This window comes from Aspergillus pseudoviridinutans (genome assembly GCF_018340605.1).
Source record: "Aspergillus pseudoviridinutans IFM 55266 DNA, scaffold_3, whole genome shotgun sequence".
Classification (NCBI taxonomy): Eukaryota; Fungi; Ascomycota; class Eurotiomycetes; order Eurotiales; family Aspergillaceae; genus Aspergillus; species Aspergillus pseudoviridinutans.
Window position 1 is genome coordinate 4,061,772 of NW_025091283.1, and position 22,205 is coordinate 4,083,976.

A 22,205-nucleotide genomic window follows, 5' to 3' on the forward strand; every position below is an offset into this window, starting at 1 on the left:
ACCATATCATCATATTTGTTTGACATCTACCTCTCTAAATAACATATTTTCTGCCATCTCGTTAACTGGGTGAGAGCTCCTCTCTGAGCAGGATTTGTTTGGTCTGGCACTATTGTGTTTTATTCCATCTGCCTGCTGCCCTGCCCTACATGTCTGCATCAACCGTCTCCGCCTCCACCGCCAACTTCCCAGCCGACTCTCGCTCTGGGCCCCGCCGACGACTAAGCCAACTACGAGCCTACACTCAGAATCATTTTTCACCTCATACCTCTTCCTCTTCTGCAAATTCCCAGCGCTCTTCCCGTCGACATACCTTCAGCAGTCGCGTTTCTTGGTTTTCCCCTTCCTCTCCCTCGTCGACTAGCCCGGAGTCTTCGTCTCTCCCTTCAGCGGGGACCTCCCATCCACCTCCATGCCCAAACAGCGATCAATCTGCTCTCGCTCGTTATAGCTCTGTCTTCTTTCCAAGCTACCGCGCTCTTGACGTAGATTTGCAAACCCGTGACCTCACGACAGACTCGTCACAGTCGACCCCTTCGAACGACTCCGGCGGTGAAAATTCAGTCGAGGCGATGGCACGTTCAGGAGCTTCATTAGGGACCTCGAATACACGAGACGACCAGCGAACATCGAGCTCGCCTGCCTCAGCAAATCCCACCACAAACGCTTCCGAATCTGCAAATTCGACCGCGAGTCAAAATTCCTTGTCTCCTGGCGCGAAGGGAAAGGCCACCATCCGCTTCTTTCCCCATCAAGATTCCAGCCAAAGCTCCAGACCGTCCTTGCACTTCATTCCTATTTCGCGAACTCTCCCATCGGAAAGTAGTGTGATCCGTGTTGGCCGATACTCGGAGCGCGATGGTATGCCTGTGGCTAACCCCACCGAACCTTCGGATGCCCCTGTCGGATTCAAGTCAAAAGTTGTGAGTCGGAAGCATTGCGAGTTCCTCTATATAAATGGACAGTGGCATATCAAGGATGTAGGGAGCTCTTCTGGGACCTTCTTGAATCACATGAGGTTGAGCCAGCCAAACATGGTGTCGAGGCTCTACACTATCAAGGATGGCGACATCGTACAACTCGGTATCGATTTCAGAGGCGGCGAGGAGATGATATTTCGATGCGTGCGGATTCGCATAGAGTGCAACCGTTCCTGGCAGCAACAACCCAATGAGTTCAAGTACGGCAGATCCCCTTGACCGGCAGAAATATGTTCAGGGATGGTGAAGCTGACAGATTCTTTAGCAAAAACACTGCAAGCCTTATCAAGAACCTTGGCAAAGGGGAAACCGCAGATTATTCAGGTTGTCGCGAGTGCTCAATCTGCCTCGGCTCTGTCCTGGTTAGTATTATTTATTGGAAATGATATTCGTGAAACGACAGACGACTGACTTGACTTGTAGCGACCTTATCAGTGCTTGTTCATGGCAGCTTGTGCCCATGTGTGGCATTACAAGTGCATCAGCCGCCTTATACATACGCCTGAGTATCCGATGTTCCAATGTCCCAATTGTCGAGCATACACAGACTTGAGCGCCGAGGTGGACGATTCCAACGACTCGAACGATGTGGATGCCAGCAAACAGAAGGATGATATCCAGGAGCCTGCGCAGACGTCAGCAGCAGAGGCTTCATCAGGAAGCCAAGAACCCTCAGCGGAATCGGGCCCGTCAGCCGCTCCTACGCAAGAGCGCATGGGAAGGGATCGTCAAACAAGTGACGCACCCACTGAGGAGGGACTAGCCGATAACATCGAGAACATGCGACTTCAGGACGATTCTCCGTCCGAAGCAGAGGCAGAGCGAACTGCGAACCTGGAATCATCTGCCTCTCCTGAACCGGCTGTGAGCAACATTACATCTGCTCCCACAACAGGTTCCAATGCCTCCGTTCTTCCATCCCACCCCGTTGCGATCAGACAGGCGCGGTCTGACACCCCTTTTCGCTCCGAATCGTCCGATGACAACCCGTTAACGCCTAGAAACGATTCGGGGCCTTTGGCCTTTGATGGTAGAGCTGGCATGCCATGATTGCCCGAGGGATGTCCATGTTGAACAGCTCAGCTTGGATACCTTCCAACTTGCACCTCTACATATAAAGTGCTATCACTTATTCTATTCAAATCATTCTCATTATCTTTCCCTGCAGGAGTTTTTGTGTCGCCGGTTAAATTCTATGCTGCTGTCTCGCTATTGCACCGCTGCTCTTATTCACCTTTTCGAGACACGTCATCAGCCGCCTACATATACCCCATCGTTGCGCACCCCATTTGCTGTTTCTTATTGTACTCGCCCACATCATCCTGGCTTCAGTCTTTGGTCGAGAAGATTGGGTCTATCTAGCGCATTGCATTTTTATCATAACATTCAGCGTTTTCGCATTGTGACAAGCTCTTCGAACCATGTACCTCCTCCTTCCCCGGCTTAGGCGCTTGGCATCGTTTTCTCGCCTTCAGAACTATATTGGACGATCATGCCCAAGTTTGGTGCTTTTTATTGCAGGTTGGTTCACTTKGCTTCATTCATATCACCTACTCGCTTAGCGTTGAGCATGCACATATGCAGCTTCAGGGAGGATTAGTATGTAGTTTGCCTGGGTCGCAGCTGCAGACAGCCTCTCAGTCATTAACTGTGCAACCAGTAAGCCTTTCCTCTTTGTTCATCAACAAGACGCATGCCCATCATTAGACGTCATCTTTGGCCCAGATGAACCAACGCCATTGCAGTAGTGTGTACCCCGCCCTAGCCAGTTGGCTGTTAGGTCCAGATCGCCCGTGTCTGTGCTTGATTAATGGCTGCCCCTCCTCCATCTCAAATGTACTGACGATCATTACTCTATACACATTTGCCATGACAAGGTGCAATCTCCAACCATCTATATAAGGATTATTCTCGTCACCTCACAAACTACAATTCAATTGAGCCGCAATATCAGACTAGTAATCTCTGGGCTTGCCAGATTTAGACTCGTGTATCCGTAGTTCTGAGTCTGTTCGAACTTCGTTGACCGCCAGATTGTCTGAAACGGCCGCCCCTCCTGCACGCTAATTATCCTCATGTTTACTTGTTTGTTTTGATAAACAATTCTTGCAGTGGTCAACGATTTTGTTTTCCGTGTAGAGATCAATACAAAAATGAGAGTCAGTACGAGCGACCCTCCCTCTCCGACGCTGGAACGCCAGAACGGCACTACGTTCAGCTTTCGGCGCGAGGGCGCGCATCATCATCGGACGGGGACGCATCCGCATCTACTCTCGAGTCGGAGGAAGCCGAGGAGGTATGTATTCTTTCATTGCATTATTTCTTGCAATTGGTCGATGTTGAGTTGTTTAGATGGCCGTTAGTTTTCCGGTTCATCAAGGGTGCCATCCACGGTGCGATTCTGGTGCCGGTGTGCCTGCATGCGCTGTTTACGGCGTTAGTGGTCTACCTGGACGGGTATGTTTTTGATACAGTCGGTCTGCCGAACAGCATTGTATGTTATTCTAGTCTCATGAGTCGCGTTGTGCGAGTGTTCTGCTGATGACAATTCTAGATTCCGTCTCTCTCTATCGTCGTGGGTTTGATGCTCGTGTTCCGCAATCAGACATCCTACAATAGATTCTGGGACGGTCGCAACGGCATGAACACAATTACGACCTGTGTACGCAACCTTGTCCGTACGATTGTCACAAACGGCTACAGTGAGCGCGGCCCTCCCACCGCCGCTGAACAGCAGGACATCGAGCGGACAATCCGTGTGCTCATGGCGATTCCCTATGCTGTCAAGAACCACCTTCGCGATGAATGGGGTGCGGCATGGGCTTTGGGAAGTGATGTCAATGAGAATGGTGCCGCGGTGTATGACCCTGACTACGCCAGCCTCCTTCCCGTGGGCCTGGAGGGTCATGAGCATGACGGGCTGGGTCTGCCTTTCCAATTGACATTCTTTGTGGATGGGTTTATCAAACGAGGCGTGGAACGGGGGTGGTTCAATGCTCCCGGAGCGAGTCAGATGCAAGCCCAGCTGAACACGTTGACAGATGCGTATGGGAGGATGGAAACCATCAAATTGACTCCCATACCTGTCGCTCATTTGTGAGTACTCTCTCACCTTGTTGAAATCGCTTGCATGATGCTGATCGCACGAGCAGAATCCATCAAAAGCAAGTCCTCGCGCTGTTCGGATGTGTGCTCCCATTCGCCATGGTCGATGATATGGGATGGTGGGCCGTCCCGATAGTCAGTCTTGTGATCTTCACCTTGTACGGCATTGAGGGCATTGGCTGTCAACTCGAAGATCCTTTTGGATATGACCGAAACGACATCAAGATGGATGCCATTGTTGGAGATGCCAAGATCGAAATCGGTGCTGTGCTTTCAGAGTGGCGGAAACGTATGGCTTCCATTCAGGCAAATCATCCGCCTGTGGTTGGGAATGGCGTTACCCAGGAAAGGAAAGCTAGCTTTGCGCCTCCAGATATGTTCTTGAGGGCTGCCCCGAGTGTATCGAGGCAGTGATTAGGCTGCACCTCCACATACCCTGCAATACCCTTGTTGTCCATATTTTGCTTTTATGCATTCCGTATGTTCATAAACGTGATTTTATGATGCGCAACGCGCTGAGACCCCTCACATGACGGGCCATCCTCTCTGAGTACACAGTTGCAATTTAGTAATATCTGTATCCTTCATGTAGCAGCTGGGCTTCTCTGTGGAGAGAGGTCAGTATTTGATGTGGTACCGTCTCGGCTGGTTCCGAGATCCACAACATTCAGTGATGGGATACTTCGGTCTTCTGCAGCCATTCTGGATCAATTGGAACATATACCGAAACGTCCCACCGATGGGCCTGGGGTACTTCAGTGAGTGGATGGATGACAAACCACTTGGCGCGCGGGCTGGAAGAGGTAGCGTAGGTGAGAGTAAGACTATTTCCACCAACGAGAGAAACTGCGCTCAAACCGGATGGACAATAGCTTGGTTACTTTTTAAGGATGACCTCCGCCCATAATCCTCCACAGGCAGGTGAAACTCTGATTTGCGCAAGTACCTCGGTAGGCGCAATATCCTGGCAAGCGGCAACGCCAGTACGCAATTATATATGCATGAATAACCACCGCAAGCTTCAAAAGACATCATAAACTCCGAGCTACACATTCCAAAAATGACAATGAATAACCAACCCGTTGTCATAGTAGGCGCCGGACTAGCAGGCCTGGTAGCGGCCTACGAGCTCTCAAACCGCAATATCCGGTCCATCATTGTGGACCAGGAAAACGAAGCCAATCTAGGCGGACAAGCATTCTGGTCCCTTGGAGGAATCTTCTGCGTAAACTCAAGTAACCAGCGCCGATACGGCATCCGCGACAGTCGAGAGCTAGCCATGGAGGATTGGTTCAACAGCGCAGCATTCGACCGCGAAACGGATCATTGGCCGAGAAAGTGGGCAGAAGCATTCGTTAACTTTGCGACAGATCATATGGAGTCATACCTCAATGCTTTGGGCGTGAGGTTCGTCAGTGTGGGCTGGGCTGAACGGGGCAGTGGGCAGGCTGGCGGCCATGGCAACTCCGTCCCGCGATTTCATCTCACATGGGGAACAGGGCCGGCGATCGTCGAGGCATTTGCTGGTCCGGTGAAAGAAGCAGCGAAGAAAGGCCTGGTTGAGTTTCGTTTCCGGCATCAGGTTGATGAAATTGTCGTTGATGCTGAGACAGGAGCTGCGGTGGGTGTTCGTGGGCAGGTGCTGGAACCGACAGACGTCGAGCGAGGCGTTGCTTCTTCGCGGAAGAGCATTGATACCTTTGAGCTTCGGGGAGCTGCGGTGCTTGTCTCCTCAGGTGGCATTGGCGGGAACCTGGATTTGGTAAAGAAATACTGGCCGGTGGATCGCTTGGGTCCTAAGGTGCCGCAGTCTTTCGTCCTGGGGGTTCCTGCGCATGTTGATGGGCGCATGATCGATATCTCCCAGAAAGCTGGAGCCAGTGTGGTCAACAGTGACCGGATGTGGCATTACACTGAGGGATTAACCAACTGGAACCCGATCTGGCCGAAGCATGGGATTCGAGTCATTCCTGGACCATCGTCTCTGTGGCTTGATGCTACAGGAAAGCGGCTGCCTCCGTTTTTGTATCCCGGCTGCGATACACTTGCTACTCTACGGCATATATGCTCGACGGGGTATGATTATACCTGGTTTGTCTTGAACAAAACTATCATCGCTCGTGAATTCGCCCTCTCTGGGTCAGAACAGAACCCGGATATTACCGGCAAAAGTATTCTTCTTCTACTCCAGCGGATATTTGGCTCCAACGGCACTGGCCCTGTACAGGCCTTCATGAAGAATGGAGAAGATTTCATCGTGGAGACGTCTCTGGATGAGCTACTTGAGAGAATGGACAACCTCGGACAAAAACATGGAGGTCCTCCTCTGGATACGGACCAAGTTAAACGAGAAATTGAGCTCCGTGACGCACAGATAGATAACAGTTACAGCAAAGACGCGCAGTTGATGCTAATCCAGAATGCGCGCAACTTCTGGCCTGATAAATTCAGCAGAGTGGTCAAACCTCACAAGCTCCTAGACCAGAGCTACGGACCCTTGATTGCCGTCAGAATGAACCTCCTCACCAGAAAGACTCTCGGTGGAATAGAGACAGACTTGAGCGCCAATGTTCTCCGTCCGGACGGGACTCGCTTCACGAACCTATACGCCGCTGGCGAAGTTGCAGGCTTCGGAGGAGGAGGCGTGCATGGCTACAATTCCCTGGAGGGCACATTTCTGGGGGGCTGCATTTTCTCAGGACGAGCTGCAGGCATTGCCATGGCCGAAAACCTGGCGAAGGCCCCTACGACACAGTCCTCGTGAGCTGTATTTCAGTTGTCTGTCGATTCATAATGGAGGCTCCAGTGCAAGGACACCTTCCAGTATGGAATCCGGACTGGCTTGAGCAAGGATTTTAGTCACGGCCTGTATGTCGCTCCCGTATTGCAAACTTCTATCATCTTCAGGTTCTGCTAAGACAATCCGATGGCGGAAGGCTTTTCTTGCCGCCAAAGCCACAATCGAGGGTGTCAAATAGTCAATCCCGTGTAATGTTGCGAGTAGTCTGTCATGATTGATTCAGTATACTCTCCAAGGTAAACAAATCAGCTGGACGTACTTCGAGAGTTTTGTAAACTGCATGTTTGATCGTGCTGTGATGCCCCCAGCAACAGCGCGACTTAATCGCAAGAATACAACAATATCCTGCTGATACCGTGTTATGTCTGCACCCACTGAGACCGAGGCGCTTAGGTGTTGTATTTGGTCAAGTAACTTTGAACCAATTCATTAGCAGGTGGTCAATCCGGAGGTTAAAGGAAAGCACACCTTTTGGTCAACTGCTAGACTCTTCTTTAACTGAGCATCCGATTTACGGACCACAGACGAGGCTGACAACTGTCCATCTGAGAGCCAGTCGGTATTTTCTTCTAGGTGAACATAGCCATCCGTAGGGTCATGAAAGTGAGAGAGAATGAGGTGGTCATTCTAGCTGCACGTCAGTAGATAGCGGACATCTATTGCGCAAATGAAGACACGCACCAGGTGATGATTCAAGCGAGGGTGAAGCTGGTCCGAGCTGCGGATTACAAGAGGTACGAAGAGGAAGTCAGGCGGAGCTTCAATCAAGCCATGATTTGTGTTCAACCGTTTGGAGCGCATCAACTGTCGATGATTGAGCAAAGCATCGTCGTGATGGTCAAGAAATCCTACCTCCAAGGCATGAAGTTGTATATCCCCGTCAACATAATTGAAGTTCTTGGCGATAACGACATCGACGACTTTCTTGTCCCCAGAGACATTGCGGAAACCAGGCGACCTCGTACGATCTCTTGGCTCTATGGTATTGTGATGGATTGACAACTAGAAGGATTAGTCGTAGTCGTGTAGTCAAAGTTGTGGCTATCATCATACAGATTCAGCCCCCTTACGCGGGCGTGAGTACGGCGCAATTGCCTTGGATACATCCGACACTAGAATTTCAGGGACTAGAATTTCGGAGTAGAAATCCTCCAAGGAGGTAGCCGACGAGCATTCCAGAATTTTACACGTGCGGCTGAAGACACTCGAGCATATCTATGAAAGTATTAGCGGCTTGCTGAGCAAGGAGCGAACTATCAGTGTACAAAATTACCAGGGCCAGCTCTTTTGCAACGTCATGGATGCAGTCGCTTGTTGTCTCAATGAGACAATGTTCATGAACAGCAAGAGATAGTAGAAGCGCAACTTCAAGATCTGAAAGATCAGAAACAAGGCTGCTTATGTCTTCTTTATCATCCATGATGATTGACTTCTGGAGCCATGGTGTTGACGCTATTCGAAGCAGAATAATGGGTTACGGCTTGATGAAAGATAACAAGGTGTAATGGCACGTAATGATGCCTAAGGTATGGCTGACCCTATCGGGATTAGCGCCGGAGTAGGACCCCATGTCGACCTTTGGGATAGGAAGGCAACCGACCGCGGTCAATCAGTCCAAGCCCATTACTGCATTGGACTGATACGTGGCTCTGCACTGTGTATCTTTCATAAATGAATATAATTAAGCACAATTAATGGCGCCGTCAAATCCTCTTGCGAATTGGGAGCGACTTGGGGACAGTTTTTACAGGAAAGTCTCCGTGTATGACGCTATCTTTGACGAGGATGTGGACTTGGACAACTACATTGTCGCCGGCGCGCCATATGGAGGAGCTATTGGTACGTTACAAGCGTGGTTTAATCTGTCTCAATGACTGATGAGATGCATAGCCCTTCATCGCGACGAAAGCAAGCCGTACATGTTTCGCGATGCTCATACAGCTAGATCAAGCATTGACATCTATTCGTGCTCTGGAAAGCACATAAATCGCATCAATGTAAGCTTCTTGCCATATAACCAAGCAAAGCTAAAGGCTGCGATGTTGGTGTACTCATGCTAATCTTGTAGTGGGAACATGGGACGATTCGAGGGCTCGGCTGGTCCGAAAAAGAAGAGTTGCTAGTAATCACAGAAGATGGAACAGTCCGCAGATATTTCGGCTTGTATGGTGACTTTACATCCTTTTCTCTAGGAAACGTGAGTCAGTATAATTATATAGCAGAGCCATGAATGCTAACCTTATCTGGCAGGGAGCTGAAGAATATGGCGTAAGAGCATGCAAGTTCTGGAACAACGGCTTTGTCGCTCTGCTCTCAAATAACCAACTGATTGCTGTCTCAAACTATGATGAGCCGCGACCCAAGCTGCTAGCACCGTGCCCAGAGGGCGAAGTTTCTTCTTGGTCTTTGATTCCGCCACCATATACCCTTTCTCGTTCAGTGGAGGTGCTACTGGCAGTCGACAAGACTATATTTTTGATTGATTCCACAGAAGCAGAAGACAAAGTGCTTCAGAATGGACCTTTCAAGCATGCAAGTGTATCACCTACTGGTCGATTCGTGGCCCTTTACACCGCCGAGGGTCAGGTCTGGGTAGTGAGCAGTGATTTTCAGAGCAAACACACCGAATATGACCCGCAATCTCGAGTGACTCCTCGTACCGTCGACTGGTGTGGTGATGACGCTGTTGTCATTGCATGGGAGGATGAGATACATCTCATCGGCMCCAATGGCGCTGCTGCTAAGTAAGTCGTCTTCTTTGATTTCACTGTCTGCGCAAACTTACCATGTGAAGGTATTACTACGACGGCACTGTGCATGTGATACCCGAATGTGACGGAGTCCGATTGATCACGAATGATAACTGCGAGTTCTTACACAAAGTTACAGGTAAGAGGAGCACGATTTGCGGCATAGCGACGGCTAACAACTAGGCTCTGTACAGATGTCACTGAAGCCATCTTCAGGCTTGGTTCCACAAGCCCAGCTTCGGTCCTTCTGGATTCGGTAGACCTCTTGGAGAAAAAGTCGCCCAAGGCTGACGAAAACATACAACGCATTCGCTCCAGTTTACCAGAAGCGGTAGATGCGTGTGTCAAGGCTGCGGGTCATGAATTTGATGTCTATTGGCAGAAGAGGCTGCTGAAAGCTGCTTCCTATGGGAAGTCTGTCTTGGATCTGTACAACAGCGATGAGTTCGTCGAAATGACGGAGAAACTTCGAGTGCTGAAAGCAGTGAGGGACTACCAAATAGGGCTGCCCATTTCTTATGAGCAATATCTGCGACTCACACCCGAGAAACTCATCGAACGCCTGGTTAACCGACATGAATATCTGCTTTCTATCCGAATATCCGAATATCTCCAGATTCCAGCAGACAGGATCTATGTTCACTGGGCCAGCCAGAAGGTCAAGGTATCTACAGTTGACGACGAAGCCGTGTGCAAACTCATTGTGCAGAAATTGGAAGGCAAGCCCGGAATATCCTTCGAGCAGATTGCTCAAGCTGCATACGACGAAGGACGCGCTCACCTGGCCACGCAGCTTCTGAACCACGAACCCCGGGGTGGTAAGCAAGTTCCGCTGCTGCTGAGAATGGAAGAAGATGAAGTCGCCCTGGACAAGGCGATCGAGAGTGGAGATGATGATCTTATCATCTATGTACTTTTGCACTTGAAGAGCAAACTCCCTCTCGCCAGCTTCTTTAGGATGATCAACAGCCGACCCATCGCCTCGGCATTGGTCGAAGCGAATGCTCGAGGGGAAGATACAGAGTTGCTGAAAGATCTATTCTACCAGGATGACCGACCTATTGATGGTTCAAATGTCCTCCTATCGGAGGCACTGGATGCGACAGACTTACCGCATACAACTGAGAAGCTCCTTCTCGCATCTAAGCTATTATCGGATTCTAAGGATGCAACGGCGGTTCTACAACAGAAACTGCTCTCTGAAGCGTCACAACTACTCAAGGTCCAAGAGGCTTTGGACAAAGACATCGCAGATCGCTCAGAGTTTGTCGGCCTCAGCTTAAATGATACTATCTACAGACTGATCAAATCGGGCTACGGAAAACGAGCGCATAAGATTCAGAGCGAGTTCAGGATGTCGGACAAGACTTATTGGTGGTTGCGATTAAGAGCCCTGGTCGCTAAGAGAGACTGGGGTGAATTGGAAGAGATGGCCAAGAAGAGATCCCCGATTGGGTGGGAGGTAAGTAAAACACTACCCACGTCCTGATATTTCATTAAACACATACTCACATACAGCGTGATAGCCTTTCTATAATGAAGTTCTAGGTGCTGGCAACACCAAGCTTGCTTCTCTTTTTATTCCGAAATGCACCAATCTGCCCGTCGACGAGAGGATTGAAATGTGGGTGAAATGTGGAATGATCGTAAAAGCCGGAGAGGAAGCCCACAGAGCAAAAGACGTCAATGCTCTTGAACTCCTTCGGGCGAAAGCTTCGGGACCAGCCGTTGCTGAAATTGAGCGAATGATCAATCAGCTCAGACCTAGGAGATAGCTGACTAGAGATATTCATTGTCTTATTCCATCGAATCTCTCAAGTAATGTCATCGTCAACGTCGATGTCGGCATGATCATCTGCCACAGGATTCTGCGTGACCTTCGCCGGCTTTGATGTCCGCTTTTTGGTTTCCGGCGCACCAGAAACATCAACCATGGCATCATCGAGATGGCTATCGTCATCCCGCTCTTGAAGAGCTTCGAACATGGACCCAGATACATTGCGATTTAAAGCTTCCCAATCAGACTGAACGACACATGTCAGCGTTAGCATTCTTACAAAATAGACGAGGAACCTTCATACCCTGCGTGCTTTGACATTTTTAGCCCGCGAGACACTCTTAGCTACCTTCTTCTCCAGCTGAGAGTAGACAATTTCAGCTCTTTCCATGCCCTTCTGTTGTCTCAGGCGCTGTGCTCTTGTTTTGGCTTTGGCCTTTGATTTTTTTGAAACCCCAGCATTGGCGCGTTCATTCAGAACAGATTCTCGCTGTATGACAGTGTTTTCGGCTCGTGGCAGTGAAGTCAACGACTTGTCGACGTCGAGACTTGGGGAAGCCGCCCGCCGAGCAGCGCGAGAATGTATCGACTTGGCTATAATTCACAGTGATGTTAGCATCAAAGCGTGCATTCTCTCGTAGTTTCGTCGTAGAGAACTTACGCTTCGCTTTGGCCATTTTATGTTTATTGTTTATGATACTTGAAATGAGAAATGAAAAAATAGTCAGGATAAAGTTGTTGATGTGGGTGGATAAGCCGCTTATCGATAGAAGAAAAGTTCCGGTGACCGGCAGAGACCGCAACCGCAGCCCGCGGCTTCTTTTACAGAGGCTGACGCGAGCTGGCGTAAGACAATCCTTGTCCCATGCAGATGCAACGCACCTTCACCTTCCCTTCTCACTTGATGCTCCGAAAGCCTCTATGCTGTCGTACTTCTTTTCTTCTGGTTAGCCATGAATGCTCGAAGAGGGGGATTCGACATCCTCACTCAGAGTCCTTTACATAAACCTCAAAATAGCCAGCATGAGACGTTTTTGCAGCGGTTGCAGAGTAATAATAACACTCTGACCTACGGAGTTGCGGCAGGCCTTTTGGCTTATTTTGTCTTAAATTACTTCGGAGTTGCGCCGATTTCGATACCACGAGCTCTGTGGAACCTCATAGTCTATTTGACACCGTCTCGAATAGTTGTTGCCCTGGATTCGAAGACATCGAAACTAGATTCAACTGACAAGGACCTTCTTTCCATGAACTTTCAAGCGAAGAGCGAAGCAATGCAACGTATCCTTGGACTCGATAACTCCTCCCTCTCCTCCTTCCTTCCTTGTTCTACGACCTTTTCAGGATTCGGTACCGCATTACTTGGCGCTAAGGACAATCTGCCCCCGGGGCTCGGAAACTGGGACAATTCATGCTACCAAAATAGCATCATTCAGGGTCTAGCATCTCTGCGCTCGCTTGCGGAGTTTTTGGAGCGCAATATCCGGACATTAGGGGGTAAAGGATCCTTTTCGACTCATCAGGCTCTTAAAGGCGTCATCGAGCGGTTAAACAATGCTGATAATCATGATCAGCGGCTGTGGATTCCGGCGGAGCTCAAATCGATGAGCAGTTGGCAACAGCAGGATGCGCAGGAATATTTTTCCAAAGTTGTGGGTCAGGTCGATCACGAGGTGCAGCAGGCTACGAAACGCCGGACGAGGAATTTGGGGTTGAAAATGGCAGGGCCAGTCGAGAACATCATCGGAGCGGAATCTTCACATACGGATGGGGATGGCGCAGACGTTTCATCCCCTCGTGCAACTGAACGGCACCCGACTCGCAACCCTCTGGAGGGCCTTCTTGCGCAAAGAGTAGGTTGCATGAAATGCGGCTGGACCGAAGGTCTTTCCCTCATTCCGTTCAACTGCCTTACGGTGCCACTTGGAGGGCAACACGAATACGACGTAAGGCAATGCCTTGATCAGTACATGCACCTCGAGCCCATTGAAGGTGTGGAATGTGCAAAGTGCACCCTTTTACGCGCCAAGGACCAGCTGGAAAATCTTCTTAAACAGATCGAAGAAGACATGAAGCTGCCAGATACGCCTGGCTCCTCAAAAGTGTCAGGCGCACTCAGGACCTCAGCTGAAGAGCGATTGCGGGCTGTTGAGGAAGCGCTAGAAGAGGATGATTTTGCGGAAAAGACCTTGTCGAAGAAGTGTCATATTCCGTCCAAGAACCGCGTCACGTCGACCAAATCAAGACAGGCGGTAATCGCGAGGACACCGAAATGCCTTGTGATACATATCAACCGAAGCATGTTTGATGAGAATACAGGGATGCTGAGGAAGAATTATGCTGCTGTCAGATTCCCCAATGTACTTGACTTGAATGAGTGGTGTCTGGGGACAAAATCCTCCAGTTGGGGTGAGATAGACACGGAAAGATGGGGTACGGACCCTAAGGAGTCTATGCTCCCTGAAGCTGGGTCGGCTTCCGATGTGTCCGGCCGCTTTTTCGAGTTGCGGGCGGTGGTGACACACTACGGCCGCCACGAAAATGGACATTATATCTGCTACAGGAAATACCCGTCAGATCTCTTCCCGGCCCACGTTCCGGACGCCGTGCTGGAGGCGGATGGCGAGAAGGACAAAGCTGAACGGTGGTTCCGATTGAGCGACGACGATGTACAAATGGTCAGTGAGGCAAGCGTGATGTCTCAGGGTGGTGCTTTCATGCTGTTTTACGAAGCCGTTGATCGGCAAGGCTCAGGATATACTCAGACGGAGGGAGCATACGCAGTGGAGGGCGAGAAGCTCGAGTCCGTCTGCAATTTTGCAACACCAAACGATATGTCTACGACGTCTACGATCACCGACGGTTCTCCTGATACGTCCCCTGCGACAAGCGTATCCGCCGCAGACAGATTGGATGTGCCCCTTGATAAACTTCAGCTTTTGGCTGATGATCATGCGATTGCATTGGGCAAATCTTCTCTTGAGGCAGCCTAAATCACCACCTTCCGAATTGTGTATACTGTTTATATGATACCCCAACTGTGCATGTTTTAGGCGTTCATGGATGGTCGCTTTTGCTCCTAGCTTTATTTTCAAAGCGAAACTTGTTCTAGTATATTCAAAAAGCCMATCAAAATAAGAGCAAGCAATACATATATATGTCACTGAAAGAAATTGGTTTCATGTTCTTCTCAGAATGGATAATTTACGATGTGCAAAAAGTTATTCCGATGCGGGGAATCGAACCCCGAGCTGCTGTGTGAGAGACAGCGATGTTAGCCATTACACCACATCGGATGTGATGTTGTAAATCAAGAAATTATGCTCTATGACCTTGTTTCTCAACTTTATTGACTCGGAATTGTAGTTGTACCCTTGACATCTTCGACTTGGTACAGTCTGATATGTAGTCTGATGGAACCTAGAGGACACCAGCATGGAACCTAGCCCAGTATGAGCAACTAGATGACGACAAGATATATGAGAACCCGGACCTAGGCACCCGCTAAAACAGTAACACCACCTCGAACGCCTTGAACCCACCCGAAGAAAGCTAATGGAATAAAAGTGTAATCAAAAGACCCCAGCCCGAGTCATAACGTCGTGAAATTGTTCCAGCGTAACCCCAGCATTCACTCCGGCGCCGCCATTCGCTTCAAGGATCATATCCTTGAGCAACTCATCACCAAGGCTATCCTCTTTCAACTCCCGCGCAATGCGCCTCAGATGTCCCAACGTAATCGGCCCATCTGTTCCTTTCGTGAAAAGCTGAAAAGCCGCATCCACCTCAGCGGACATCGCCTCATCAGACCGCGACCTCAATTTCGCCGCTGCGACGGATACAAACGGCGCATACGGAACGAAGCCAGTATTCGTTGGATCAACGGCGGAGAGGATCGAGTGGAGCTCGCCCGAGTCGGAGGGAGGGAGACCTAGCGCTCTTTTGTGCTGCGTCAATACTGCATTCACGCTGGGTTCGTAGACGAATGGGGAGGACCTACACGAGCGCTTTGCGCACGTCCTCGCGGGGAATAACGCCTTCTTTTTCATTGGGGAATTCTTCGGCTGTAGTTGAGAAGAGGTGAAAGACTTCTTTGATCTCGCTTTCTTCTTCGGCGCTGATGTCGTTTTCTTTGGCGAGTTTAGATTGGCGTGCTTTCTTTGGGGCTGATGAGGTGGCGGGGGCGCTGCGCTTCTTGGGGGGCTGAAGGGAAGATGGATTAGTGGCGCTGGTGATGAAAAAAAAAAAACAAATCGAAAGGTATGCACTTACCATGGCGCAGAGTTGAAATGCAGGGTATGGCGCAGTTGACTTGGAGATGTTATCGTCAAAGGAAGAGATGCGGGTGCGGAGAAGGAATGCTCTCCGAGTGGTCCATGGGCGATAGCTTCGCGATAAGATCTAGTACAGAGTTTCTACCAGGGGCTCTCTTCAGGGATTCATGGGATTCTTTCCAGCAATTGCGGTTTTGGGTTGGATAAACATAGGTTCTTTGCATGATAAGATTGGCAATCTGGACACATGCCAATATGATAGTATCTGATCGAACATGACGGAATCCTCGTGACGGAGATCGGCTGACGTGATCCAATTGATGCCTGTATTCCTACAACTTTATCACAGATGCAGCAGGTCAATCACATCAAATCTCTTAGCCAAACCTAAGGTATTTTCTTTTTATTGATCTTTTCTTAGAATACAGGCCTGTGTTGTCAGATAAAGGCTTCATCTGATTCGACTGGACTCGCTCCTGCCTCATCCACGTCAAGATGGATGTAGAGCTCTATGTCTATGACCTTTCCAAGGTATTATTATCTTTACAGTACTTTTTTTTGTATATACTAATGTGATCTGTAGGGTCTCGCAAGGATGGTATGCTTTACCGCACATTCCCAGACCCAGTAGGGGTTGTCCTAACATATTGTAGTATTCGTTGGCATTGACCGGAACTTATATTGATGCCATATACCACACCTCTATTGTACTCGATGGTGTGGAGTACTACTTTGGCCAGGGAATTCAAACATCTGTCCCTGGTAGCACGCATCACGGACAGCCAATGGAGAAATTGCTTCTCGGGAAAACAGAGCTCCCCATCGACGTGGTCGAAGAGTACGTCCAGTCGCTTGCGTCGATTTATACGCCAGAGGTATGGCACTCTTGCATCCTCGGATTAGACATAAGCTAAAGCATCACCGACAGTCGTATGACCTCTTTCTGCACAATTGCAACAATTTCACACAGGATCTTGCAATGTTCCTGGTCGGGAAGGGCATCCCAGAACACATTCAAAACTTGCCTCAGACATTTTTGAGCACCCCCTTTGGGCAGATGATGAAGCCGCAGATTGAGCAGGCCTTGCGCGGTGTGACGCAGGCTGCAGCGCCAGCTCCTCCGCCGCTTCCCAGGGCACCAGTCACAGCTGTAGCGCCAGCGCGCCCTGGCACTGTACGACAGGTCAGCAACGTCAGCCAGCTCGAGGAACAGCTCAAATCAGCGGTCAACTCGTGTGCTGTCATCTTCTTCACCTCAGCGACATGTCCACCGTGCAAGGTTGTCTATCCTACCTACGATGAACTGGCGGAGGAGGCAGGCGACAAGGCCGTCCTCATCAAGGTCGACATCAGCGCCGCCTACGACGTCAGCTTGAAGTACGGGGTACGAGCGACGCCGACGTTCATGACATTCCTCAAGGGCAACAAACTCGAGGAATGGAGCGGTGCCGACCCGGCCAAGCTGCGCGGCAACGTGCGTCTACTCATCGAGATGGCCCATCCCACCCATCGCCATCGCCAACTCCATCTCCCCAGCTTTCAGCGCCATCTATCCAACTTTGTCATGTACAAGAAGGTCCCTCCGCTAGACAAGCTGGTCCAGAAACTTCAGCCGCACCACGAAGACCCGCGTCTCAAGTCCATGATCGCCTTCATCACCGCCCGCTCATCAGCAACCACACCCACCAGCCCAGCAGCAGACGTCGCCGTTCCCGACGCCCTGCCAACCTTCGCCTCCTACCTCCAATCCACCTTCCACGCCCTCCCTCCAGAGAACCACTTCGCGCTCGTCGACCTCGCCCGCCTCCTCTTCCTCGACACAAGGGTATCAAGCTTCTTCGCCGAAGAACCCAACCACACCACCCTCCTCACCCTCCTCTCTCCATCCACAAACCTCTCCTCCTGCCCCTACAACCTCCGCATCGTCATGCTCCAGCTCATCTGCAACCTCTTCAGCTCCCCGCTCTACCTCGACCATCTCACCACAAGCACCGCCAACAACAACCTCCACACCACAGTCCTAACCCTCACAACCTCCTCCCTCCTAGACCCGCACCCAAACCTCCGCACCGTCGCCGCCTCCCTAGCCTACAACCTCTCCGCCGCGAACCACAACGCGCGCTTCGCCGGCCTCCCTGATAAATTCACCGAGGAGGAACAGGTGGAGCTCACCGCGTCGCTGGTGGAAGCGATCGCCCAGGAAGCGGAGAGCGCGGAGGCGCTGCATGGGCTCTTGTTTGCGCTGGGGCTACTTGTCTACGAGGCGCCGGCGGATGGGGCGGTTGTTGATCTTTGTCGGGCGATGGGGATTGTGGAGACGGTGAGGGCCAAGGGGGAGATGCCAGTTTTTGCGAAGGAGGGGTTGATCAGGGAGGTTGGTGGGGAGTTGCTTGGGAAGGGGCTGTAGAGTATCTACTCCATAGATTTTTCTGATTGAATAAAGTAATACAATAATGATTAGAGCACTCGTTACGAAGGGTACTTGTTCAGGTGAATGTTACACTGGATTTTATTCATCTAGACTACATTACTCTAACTACTTGCATGGAAAAGATTAAACATATGCGTCCGAATTAATAGTATTTGCAATGCTATGCTACCTTATACGGTGCATGCTATGCTAGCAGATGTGCTTCAAATCCGACCAGAACACAAAAGCAACGCAAGAGCTGTGATGTAACAGTCTCGGGGTATGAGGCGCCAGAACAGGATGTKACCAAAGTACAAGACTGGGTATCTAAACACAGGATATCAAACGCTAAATACAAGGTGGGACAGACGGTCCCATGCTCGCTGATGATGAAGAAAAGAAGAATAAGCCCGAAATATCGAGAGGACAGAGCGCCGGCTATGCCCACCAACGCCATCGCGACAACGCATAAGAATAGTCAGACAAGGAGAAAAAAATATGATGTAAAAAGGAGGCAGATAAGCCCCAGTCGAAAAGATTTCGAGATGGCCATCAGGGCTGGACAGCGACAGTGACAGCATCACCTCGGGTGAGTCATTGATATTAGGTACAATGACTTGATCGAAAGCGCCTCGCACAATGGCGGTGAGATCGTGAAGATTGATAGGCTGATCCGTGGCGCAAGAACCCCCTGTCAATGTTGCAGAGGAGAGAACGCCACGACGATAAGCAGGCGAGAGAAGGAAAACAAGACGGAGACTGGCTAGGAGGAGGAGGGGCATGACCAGTTGGTTTATTTTTGATTTTTGGTTGCAATGCGCCGTCAGCGAGGGGGAAATTATGTAATCAGGCCGCCTGGTCTTGGGCAGCAAATCACGGCGCACCCAGTCGGACATGGAATTCCGTACGCCTGCGTCGGCGCGAGCCTCACCAACCAACCAAGTCGCCGCATGAGACCCTGAGTGATGCACGTGCATATACTCTCGCGTCATCGCCAGAGACTCGCGCTTTGCTCATCCTTTCCAGAAAGGTCCAGAGCAGGTGCCTTGTCATCAGCATCTGACAGCAGGCAGATGCTATCGTTTGCTGCGGTGATTCGAGGAATAGGAGCCCCCGATAGCTGTTGAAGGAGCTTCAAATGAGAAAATCAAGAAGAATCGAAAGCGCTATGCAGTGGCGATGCAGCTGACATGCCAGAACTCCGGAGACCGATGAAACAAGCTGTAAAAGAAAAGATATGCGAGCAGTGGGGGTATCACAGTATCATGACGATTATGGTGTAACAAAAGTAAGAAAGATGCGATGACAACTCCCCAATGCTCTAAGAACGACTGGAAATGGTCCTGACGAATGTCGCGCGTCTCTTCTTGTCCGAGAAAGTTCTGCGCTTCTTGCCCTTTGTGTGCTCCTTTTCTGCCGCAGCCATCTGAGCTACACGAAGAGCTTGCTGGGCGCGCGCATGTGCTTGAACTTGAGCCAGGAAACGGGCGCGGTGAGCTTCTTCTTCGGCAGCAGCGCGCAACATCTGGATCTGTTGTTCGGTGGTCAAGGAATGAGCGCCCATGGCCGGTTCCTGGGCAGCTGATTCCTCTTCAATAGCTGACTCCGAGCAGGAAGTAGGGCCACTGGAGAACAGTAGGTCCTCGTCTGAGAGGTAAGCAGTGGCAGTGGATCCCTCCGAGTCTGAGCTCAGCAGACTGGGGCGCTTGGGCCAAGAGGGGAAAGCGCAGGCGCTGCTCATTCCAAGGACATCAGAGAAGGAGGTCTTGCGGGGGTGAATATCGAGTAGAGTATCGTTGTCCAGAGATGGGGGAGGGGCTCTGGGAACCTCCGAGTCGAAGGAGCTGAAGTAGCCATCGCCGGTAAAGCTGTCAGTGATAGCGGAAACATGGTTGATGAGAGTCGGGCTGGCTTCGCTCGGAGTGGACCTGATACTGGACTGGTTGTGACTGAAAGCGAGGCAGGGATACATTGTTCCGGTGTATGTTGAGTGTCTTCTCTGGATCTTGGTAGAACTGGAACAGGTGAGATACCAAGGAGAAGGTGTCGCGGTGGAAGCAGTCGAAGAGGTAGAAGTATGTAGACGTGTGTAAGAGTGTGGAGAGTGGAGAGTAGATGGTGAAATCAAGAGGATAAATACTCTTTTGACAAGAGTGAATGGTGTTGTTGTTACTGCTGATGAGAAGGTGACAGCAGTGAATGGGTCTCTGGGTATATGTATATAGATGGATGGCCAGATCGATGATCGGGGAAGTCTGGACTCCCTTGCATATCCCAATAGATAAGGCGTCGCGGGGGTTGGAAAATAATAATAAATAAAAAAACAAAAAATGCTTGGGCTCCACCACTCTGCAATCAAAAATACCACACAGGTGCAGAAAATCGGGTGTATATTTTCTTATTCCTGATTTAAAACTGCCGCCCGAAGATCCAGCGATCAAGTGCTGAAAGGGGGGTGAGTGACAACAGTCTGCGACCACAGCGATCAGGCGGAAGGGGCGCTCCGTATGTATGCAATAGATGGTTGGATGTGAGAAGGAGACGGTATGAGTCGAAGGCCTTAAGTGTAGCAGTAGTATACGGGTCGTCGAAATTGACCAGTCCAGTTCGATATGGATGTGGAAGGACAATGCGAACCCATATTAGGTACTTCGATCTTTGGATGTGAAGCTGTTTGACAGAAAGTAGAACAATCTGACAGCAGAGATCCTGGTGCAGTGGGCGTGGATCTATCTTTTTCTATTTCTTCTGGCCTTTGTTCGTTGCATTTATTTAATTTCTTTCAACCGAATATTTCATTTATTTATTATTTTTTAATTCTTTTTATTTATTTATTTTTCTTTTTCGCCGGACCGCGGGCCGGGGAAGATCGGATTGGGGGCGGGCGTGGGGAAGAAGGGATAAATCATAAATAATGGGAAGGAACGGACAGCAAGAAAATAAATAAAATAAAATTGTCCAAAATAATTAATTATTTTTTTAAGGAAATTCCCGGAGGAATAATCCCCCAAAATCAGCGGTAAAGTATTATTTCCCATTACGGATATTATTATCATCAGTGCCGAAATAGAACCCCGTGCAATCTGACCAACTCTAGTTCGGCGTCTGACAACTATCATATATACGAGCCTCATATGTAACAGCAGCCTGAACTTCCACAGAGTAGCATCACTTTTTCAAGACAAGAGTAAGACAGGCCCCCATTCTGACTGTCGTTTCATCCGACAAATTTATCTGGGATTTGTTCAAATCCTGCAGTGAAGGCTGATACCTGGTGGTGCTCAACATGGTCGCCACTTTCTCTGGCCGTCGATTCGAACACATCATTGCTCGCCAGTCACCACATGTGCTCCGTAAACCTTGGAGAGAAAGAAAAGTAAAAGAAAGCCACCTTCTACCCTTGCGACAGTCAATCCACTTCTTCTGACAACCAACGCGCCTGTATTTCTTGCGGTCAACACCTTGAAAGCTGATTGCTGTATTCAAGCTCGAACAGAAATGTGCGCGGTCGAATCACACAACAGGATGATAGCTCGATTTTCACCGCTCCTGTGGTTTGATCCATTCCTCGCAGCGGATGCACGATGCCACAGAGGTACGTACAGCGGGCGGATGCAAGTCCGCAAGTTCTTACAGGAGTATATACATGTCGACGGTCCAGCCAGATAGCAAACTGCAAACGTTGCGTGTAGATAGGTAGATGTCGAGTGTTTAGGCCCTTATGTGTGTGTTGTTTCCTGGCCATTCTTTCTGGCGGTCAGGGGGTCAAACAGCAAGCCTGGGAAATGATTGATTTTTTGCATCCTGATTGTGAAGTCTTGATTTGATCTCTGCCCAAGGTCATTCACGTTGGCTCCTGAATACTGAGCCTACTGACTCCTGATCGTGGCTTCCAAATAACGAGCTAGAAAAAAGAAAAGTATAATACCTCTCTGCCTCCCTAAAGCGCGGTAAAATGCGCGGCATCCGCGGTGGAGATCCGGCTATTTGTTAAGACTTGGTACGCATGCGTCCTTATTTCAGTCCTTATTTTACGGCTTCTTCAGTCGCACCTCGCGGTCGCGGCAAAATTCATTTTGCCATGCCCATGACCGTAATATCAGCCAGAT

At 49.9% G+C, this 22,205-nt stretch overlaps 10 protein-coding genes and 1 non-coding gene across 11 annotated transcripts; 6 read left to right on the forward strand and 5 right to left on the reverse strand.

The window, feature by feature from the left end:
* Positions 1–149: 149 nt before the first annotated feature.
* On the forward strand, positions 150–2,030 carry Asppvi_005177 (FHA domain protein; the record flags this gene model as incomplete). The annotated part of the gene is made up of 3 exons (XM_043301103.1): positions 150–1,180; positions 1,246–1,342; positions 1,404–2,030. 3 exons carry the CDS (start codon positions 150–152, stop codon positions 2,028–2,030), a joined length of 1,755 nt encoding a protein of 584 aa, XP_043157038.1.
* A 1,103-nt stretch (positions 2,031–3,133) lies between these two features.
* Asppvi_005178 (bestrophin family protein) lies at positions 3,134–4,499 on the forward strand (the record flags this gene model as incomplete). Its single annotated transcript, XM_043301104.1, has 4 exons — positions 3,134–3,276; positions 3,333–3,474; positions 3,535–4,076; positions 4,133–4,499. 4 exons carry the CDS (start codon positions 3,134–3,136, stop codon positions 4,497–4,499), a joined length of 1,194 nt encoding a protein of 397 aa, XP_043157039.1.
* A 646-nt stretch (positions 4,500–5,145) lies between these two features.
* Positions 5,146–6,849, forward strand: Asppvi_005179 (FAD-binding dehydrogenase; the record flags this gene model as incomplete). Its single annotated transcript, XM_043301105.1, has 1 exon — positions 5,146–6,849. The coding sequence occupies one exon, from the start codon at positions 5,146–5,148 to the stop codon at positions 6,847–6,849; it is 1,704 nt and encodes a 567-aa protein (XP_043157040.1).
* Positions 6,850–6,873: 24 nt separating this feature from the next.
* On the reverse strand, positions 6,874–8,305 carry Asppvi_005180 (uncharacterized protein; the record flags this gene model as incomplete). Its single annotated transcript, XM_043301106.1, has 6 exons — positions 6,874–7,090; positions 7,145–7,299; positions 7,354–7,512; positions 7,567–7,887; positions 7,939–8,100; positions 8,159–8,305. The coding sequence occupies 6 exons, from the start codon at positions 8,303–8,305 to the stop codon at positions 6,874–6,876; spliced, it is 1,161 nt and encodes a 386-aa protein (XP_043157041.1).
* Positions 8,306–8,579: 274 nt separating this feature from the next.
* On the forward strand, positions 8,580–11,410 carry vp16 (tethering complex subunit VPS16; the record flags this gene model as incomplete). The annotated part of the gene is made up of 7 exons (XM_043301107.1): positions 8,580–8,724; positions 8,776–8,882; positions 8,954–9,082; positions 9,136–9,629; positions 9,680–9,774; positions 9,830–11,097; positions 11,162–11,410. 7 exons carry the CDS (start codon positions 8,580–8,582, stop codon positions 11,408–11,410), a joined length of 2,487 nt encoding a protein of 828 aa, XP_043157042.1.
* A 39-nt stretch (positions 11,411–11,449) lies between these two features.
* Asppvi_005182 (Alb1 domain-containing protein) lies at positions 11,450–12,089 on the reverse strand (the record flags this gene model as incomplete). The annotated part of the gene is made up of 3 exons (XM_043301108.1): positions 11,450–11,659; positions 11,717–12,006; positions 12,074–12,089. 3 exons carry the CDS (start codon positions 12,087–12,089, stop codon positions 11,450–11,452), a joined length of 516 nt encoding a protein of 171 aa, XP_043157043.1.
* A 276-nt stretch (positions 12,090–12,365) lies between these two features.
* Positions 12,366–14,405, forward strand: Asppvi_005183 (ubiquitin-specific protease UBP1; the record flags this gene model as incomplete). Its single annotated transcript, XM_043301109.1, has 1 exon — positions 12,366–14,405. The coding sequence occupies one exon, from the start codon at positions 12,366–12,368 to the stop codon at positions 14,403–14,405; it is 2,040 nt and encodes a 679-aa protein (XP_043157044.1).
* A 231-nt stretch (positions 14,406–14,636) lies between these two features.
* Asppvi_005184 lies at positions 14,637–14,708 on the reverse strand. Its single transcript has one exon. It is a non-coding gene; the product is annotated as a tRNA-Glu (tRNA).
* Positions 14,709–14,984: 276 nt separating this feature from the next.
* On the reverse strand, positions 14,985–15,687 carry Asppvi_005185 (EF-hand superfamily Ca2+-modulated protein; the record flags this gene model as incomplete). The annotated part of the gene is made up of 3 exons (XM_043301110.1): positions 14,985–15,351; positions 15,413–15,615; positions 15,685–15,687. 3 exons carry the CDS (start codon positions 15,685–15,687, stop codon positions 14,985–14,987), a joined length of 573 nt encoding a protein of 190 aa, XP_043157045.1.
* Positions 15,688–16,181: 494 nt separating this feature from the next.
* Asppvi_005186 (bifunctional C97 family peptidase/thioredoxin family protein) lies at positions 16,182–18,093 on the forward strand (the record flags this gene model as incomplete). The annotated part of the gene is made up of 3 exons (XM_043301111.1): positions 16,182–16,217; positions 16,340–16,561; positions 16,657–18,093. 3 exons carry the CDS (start codon positions 16,182–16,184, stop codon positions 18,091–18,093), a joined length of 1,695 nt encoding a protein of 564 aa, XP_043157046.1.
* Positions 18,094–19,417: 1,324 nt separating this feature from the next.
* On the reverse strand, positions 19,418–20,068 carry Asppvi_005187 (uncharacterized protein; the record flags this gene model as incomplete). The annotated part of the gene is made up of 1 exon (XM_043301112.1): positions 19,418–20,068. The coding sequence occupies one exon, from the start codon at positions 20,066–20,068 to the stop codon at positions 19,418–19,420; it is 651 nt and encodes a 216-aa protein (XP_043157047.1).
* Positions 20,069–22,205: the final 2,137 nt, after the last annotated feature.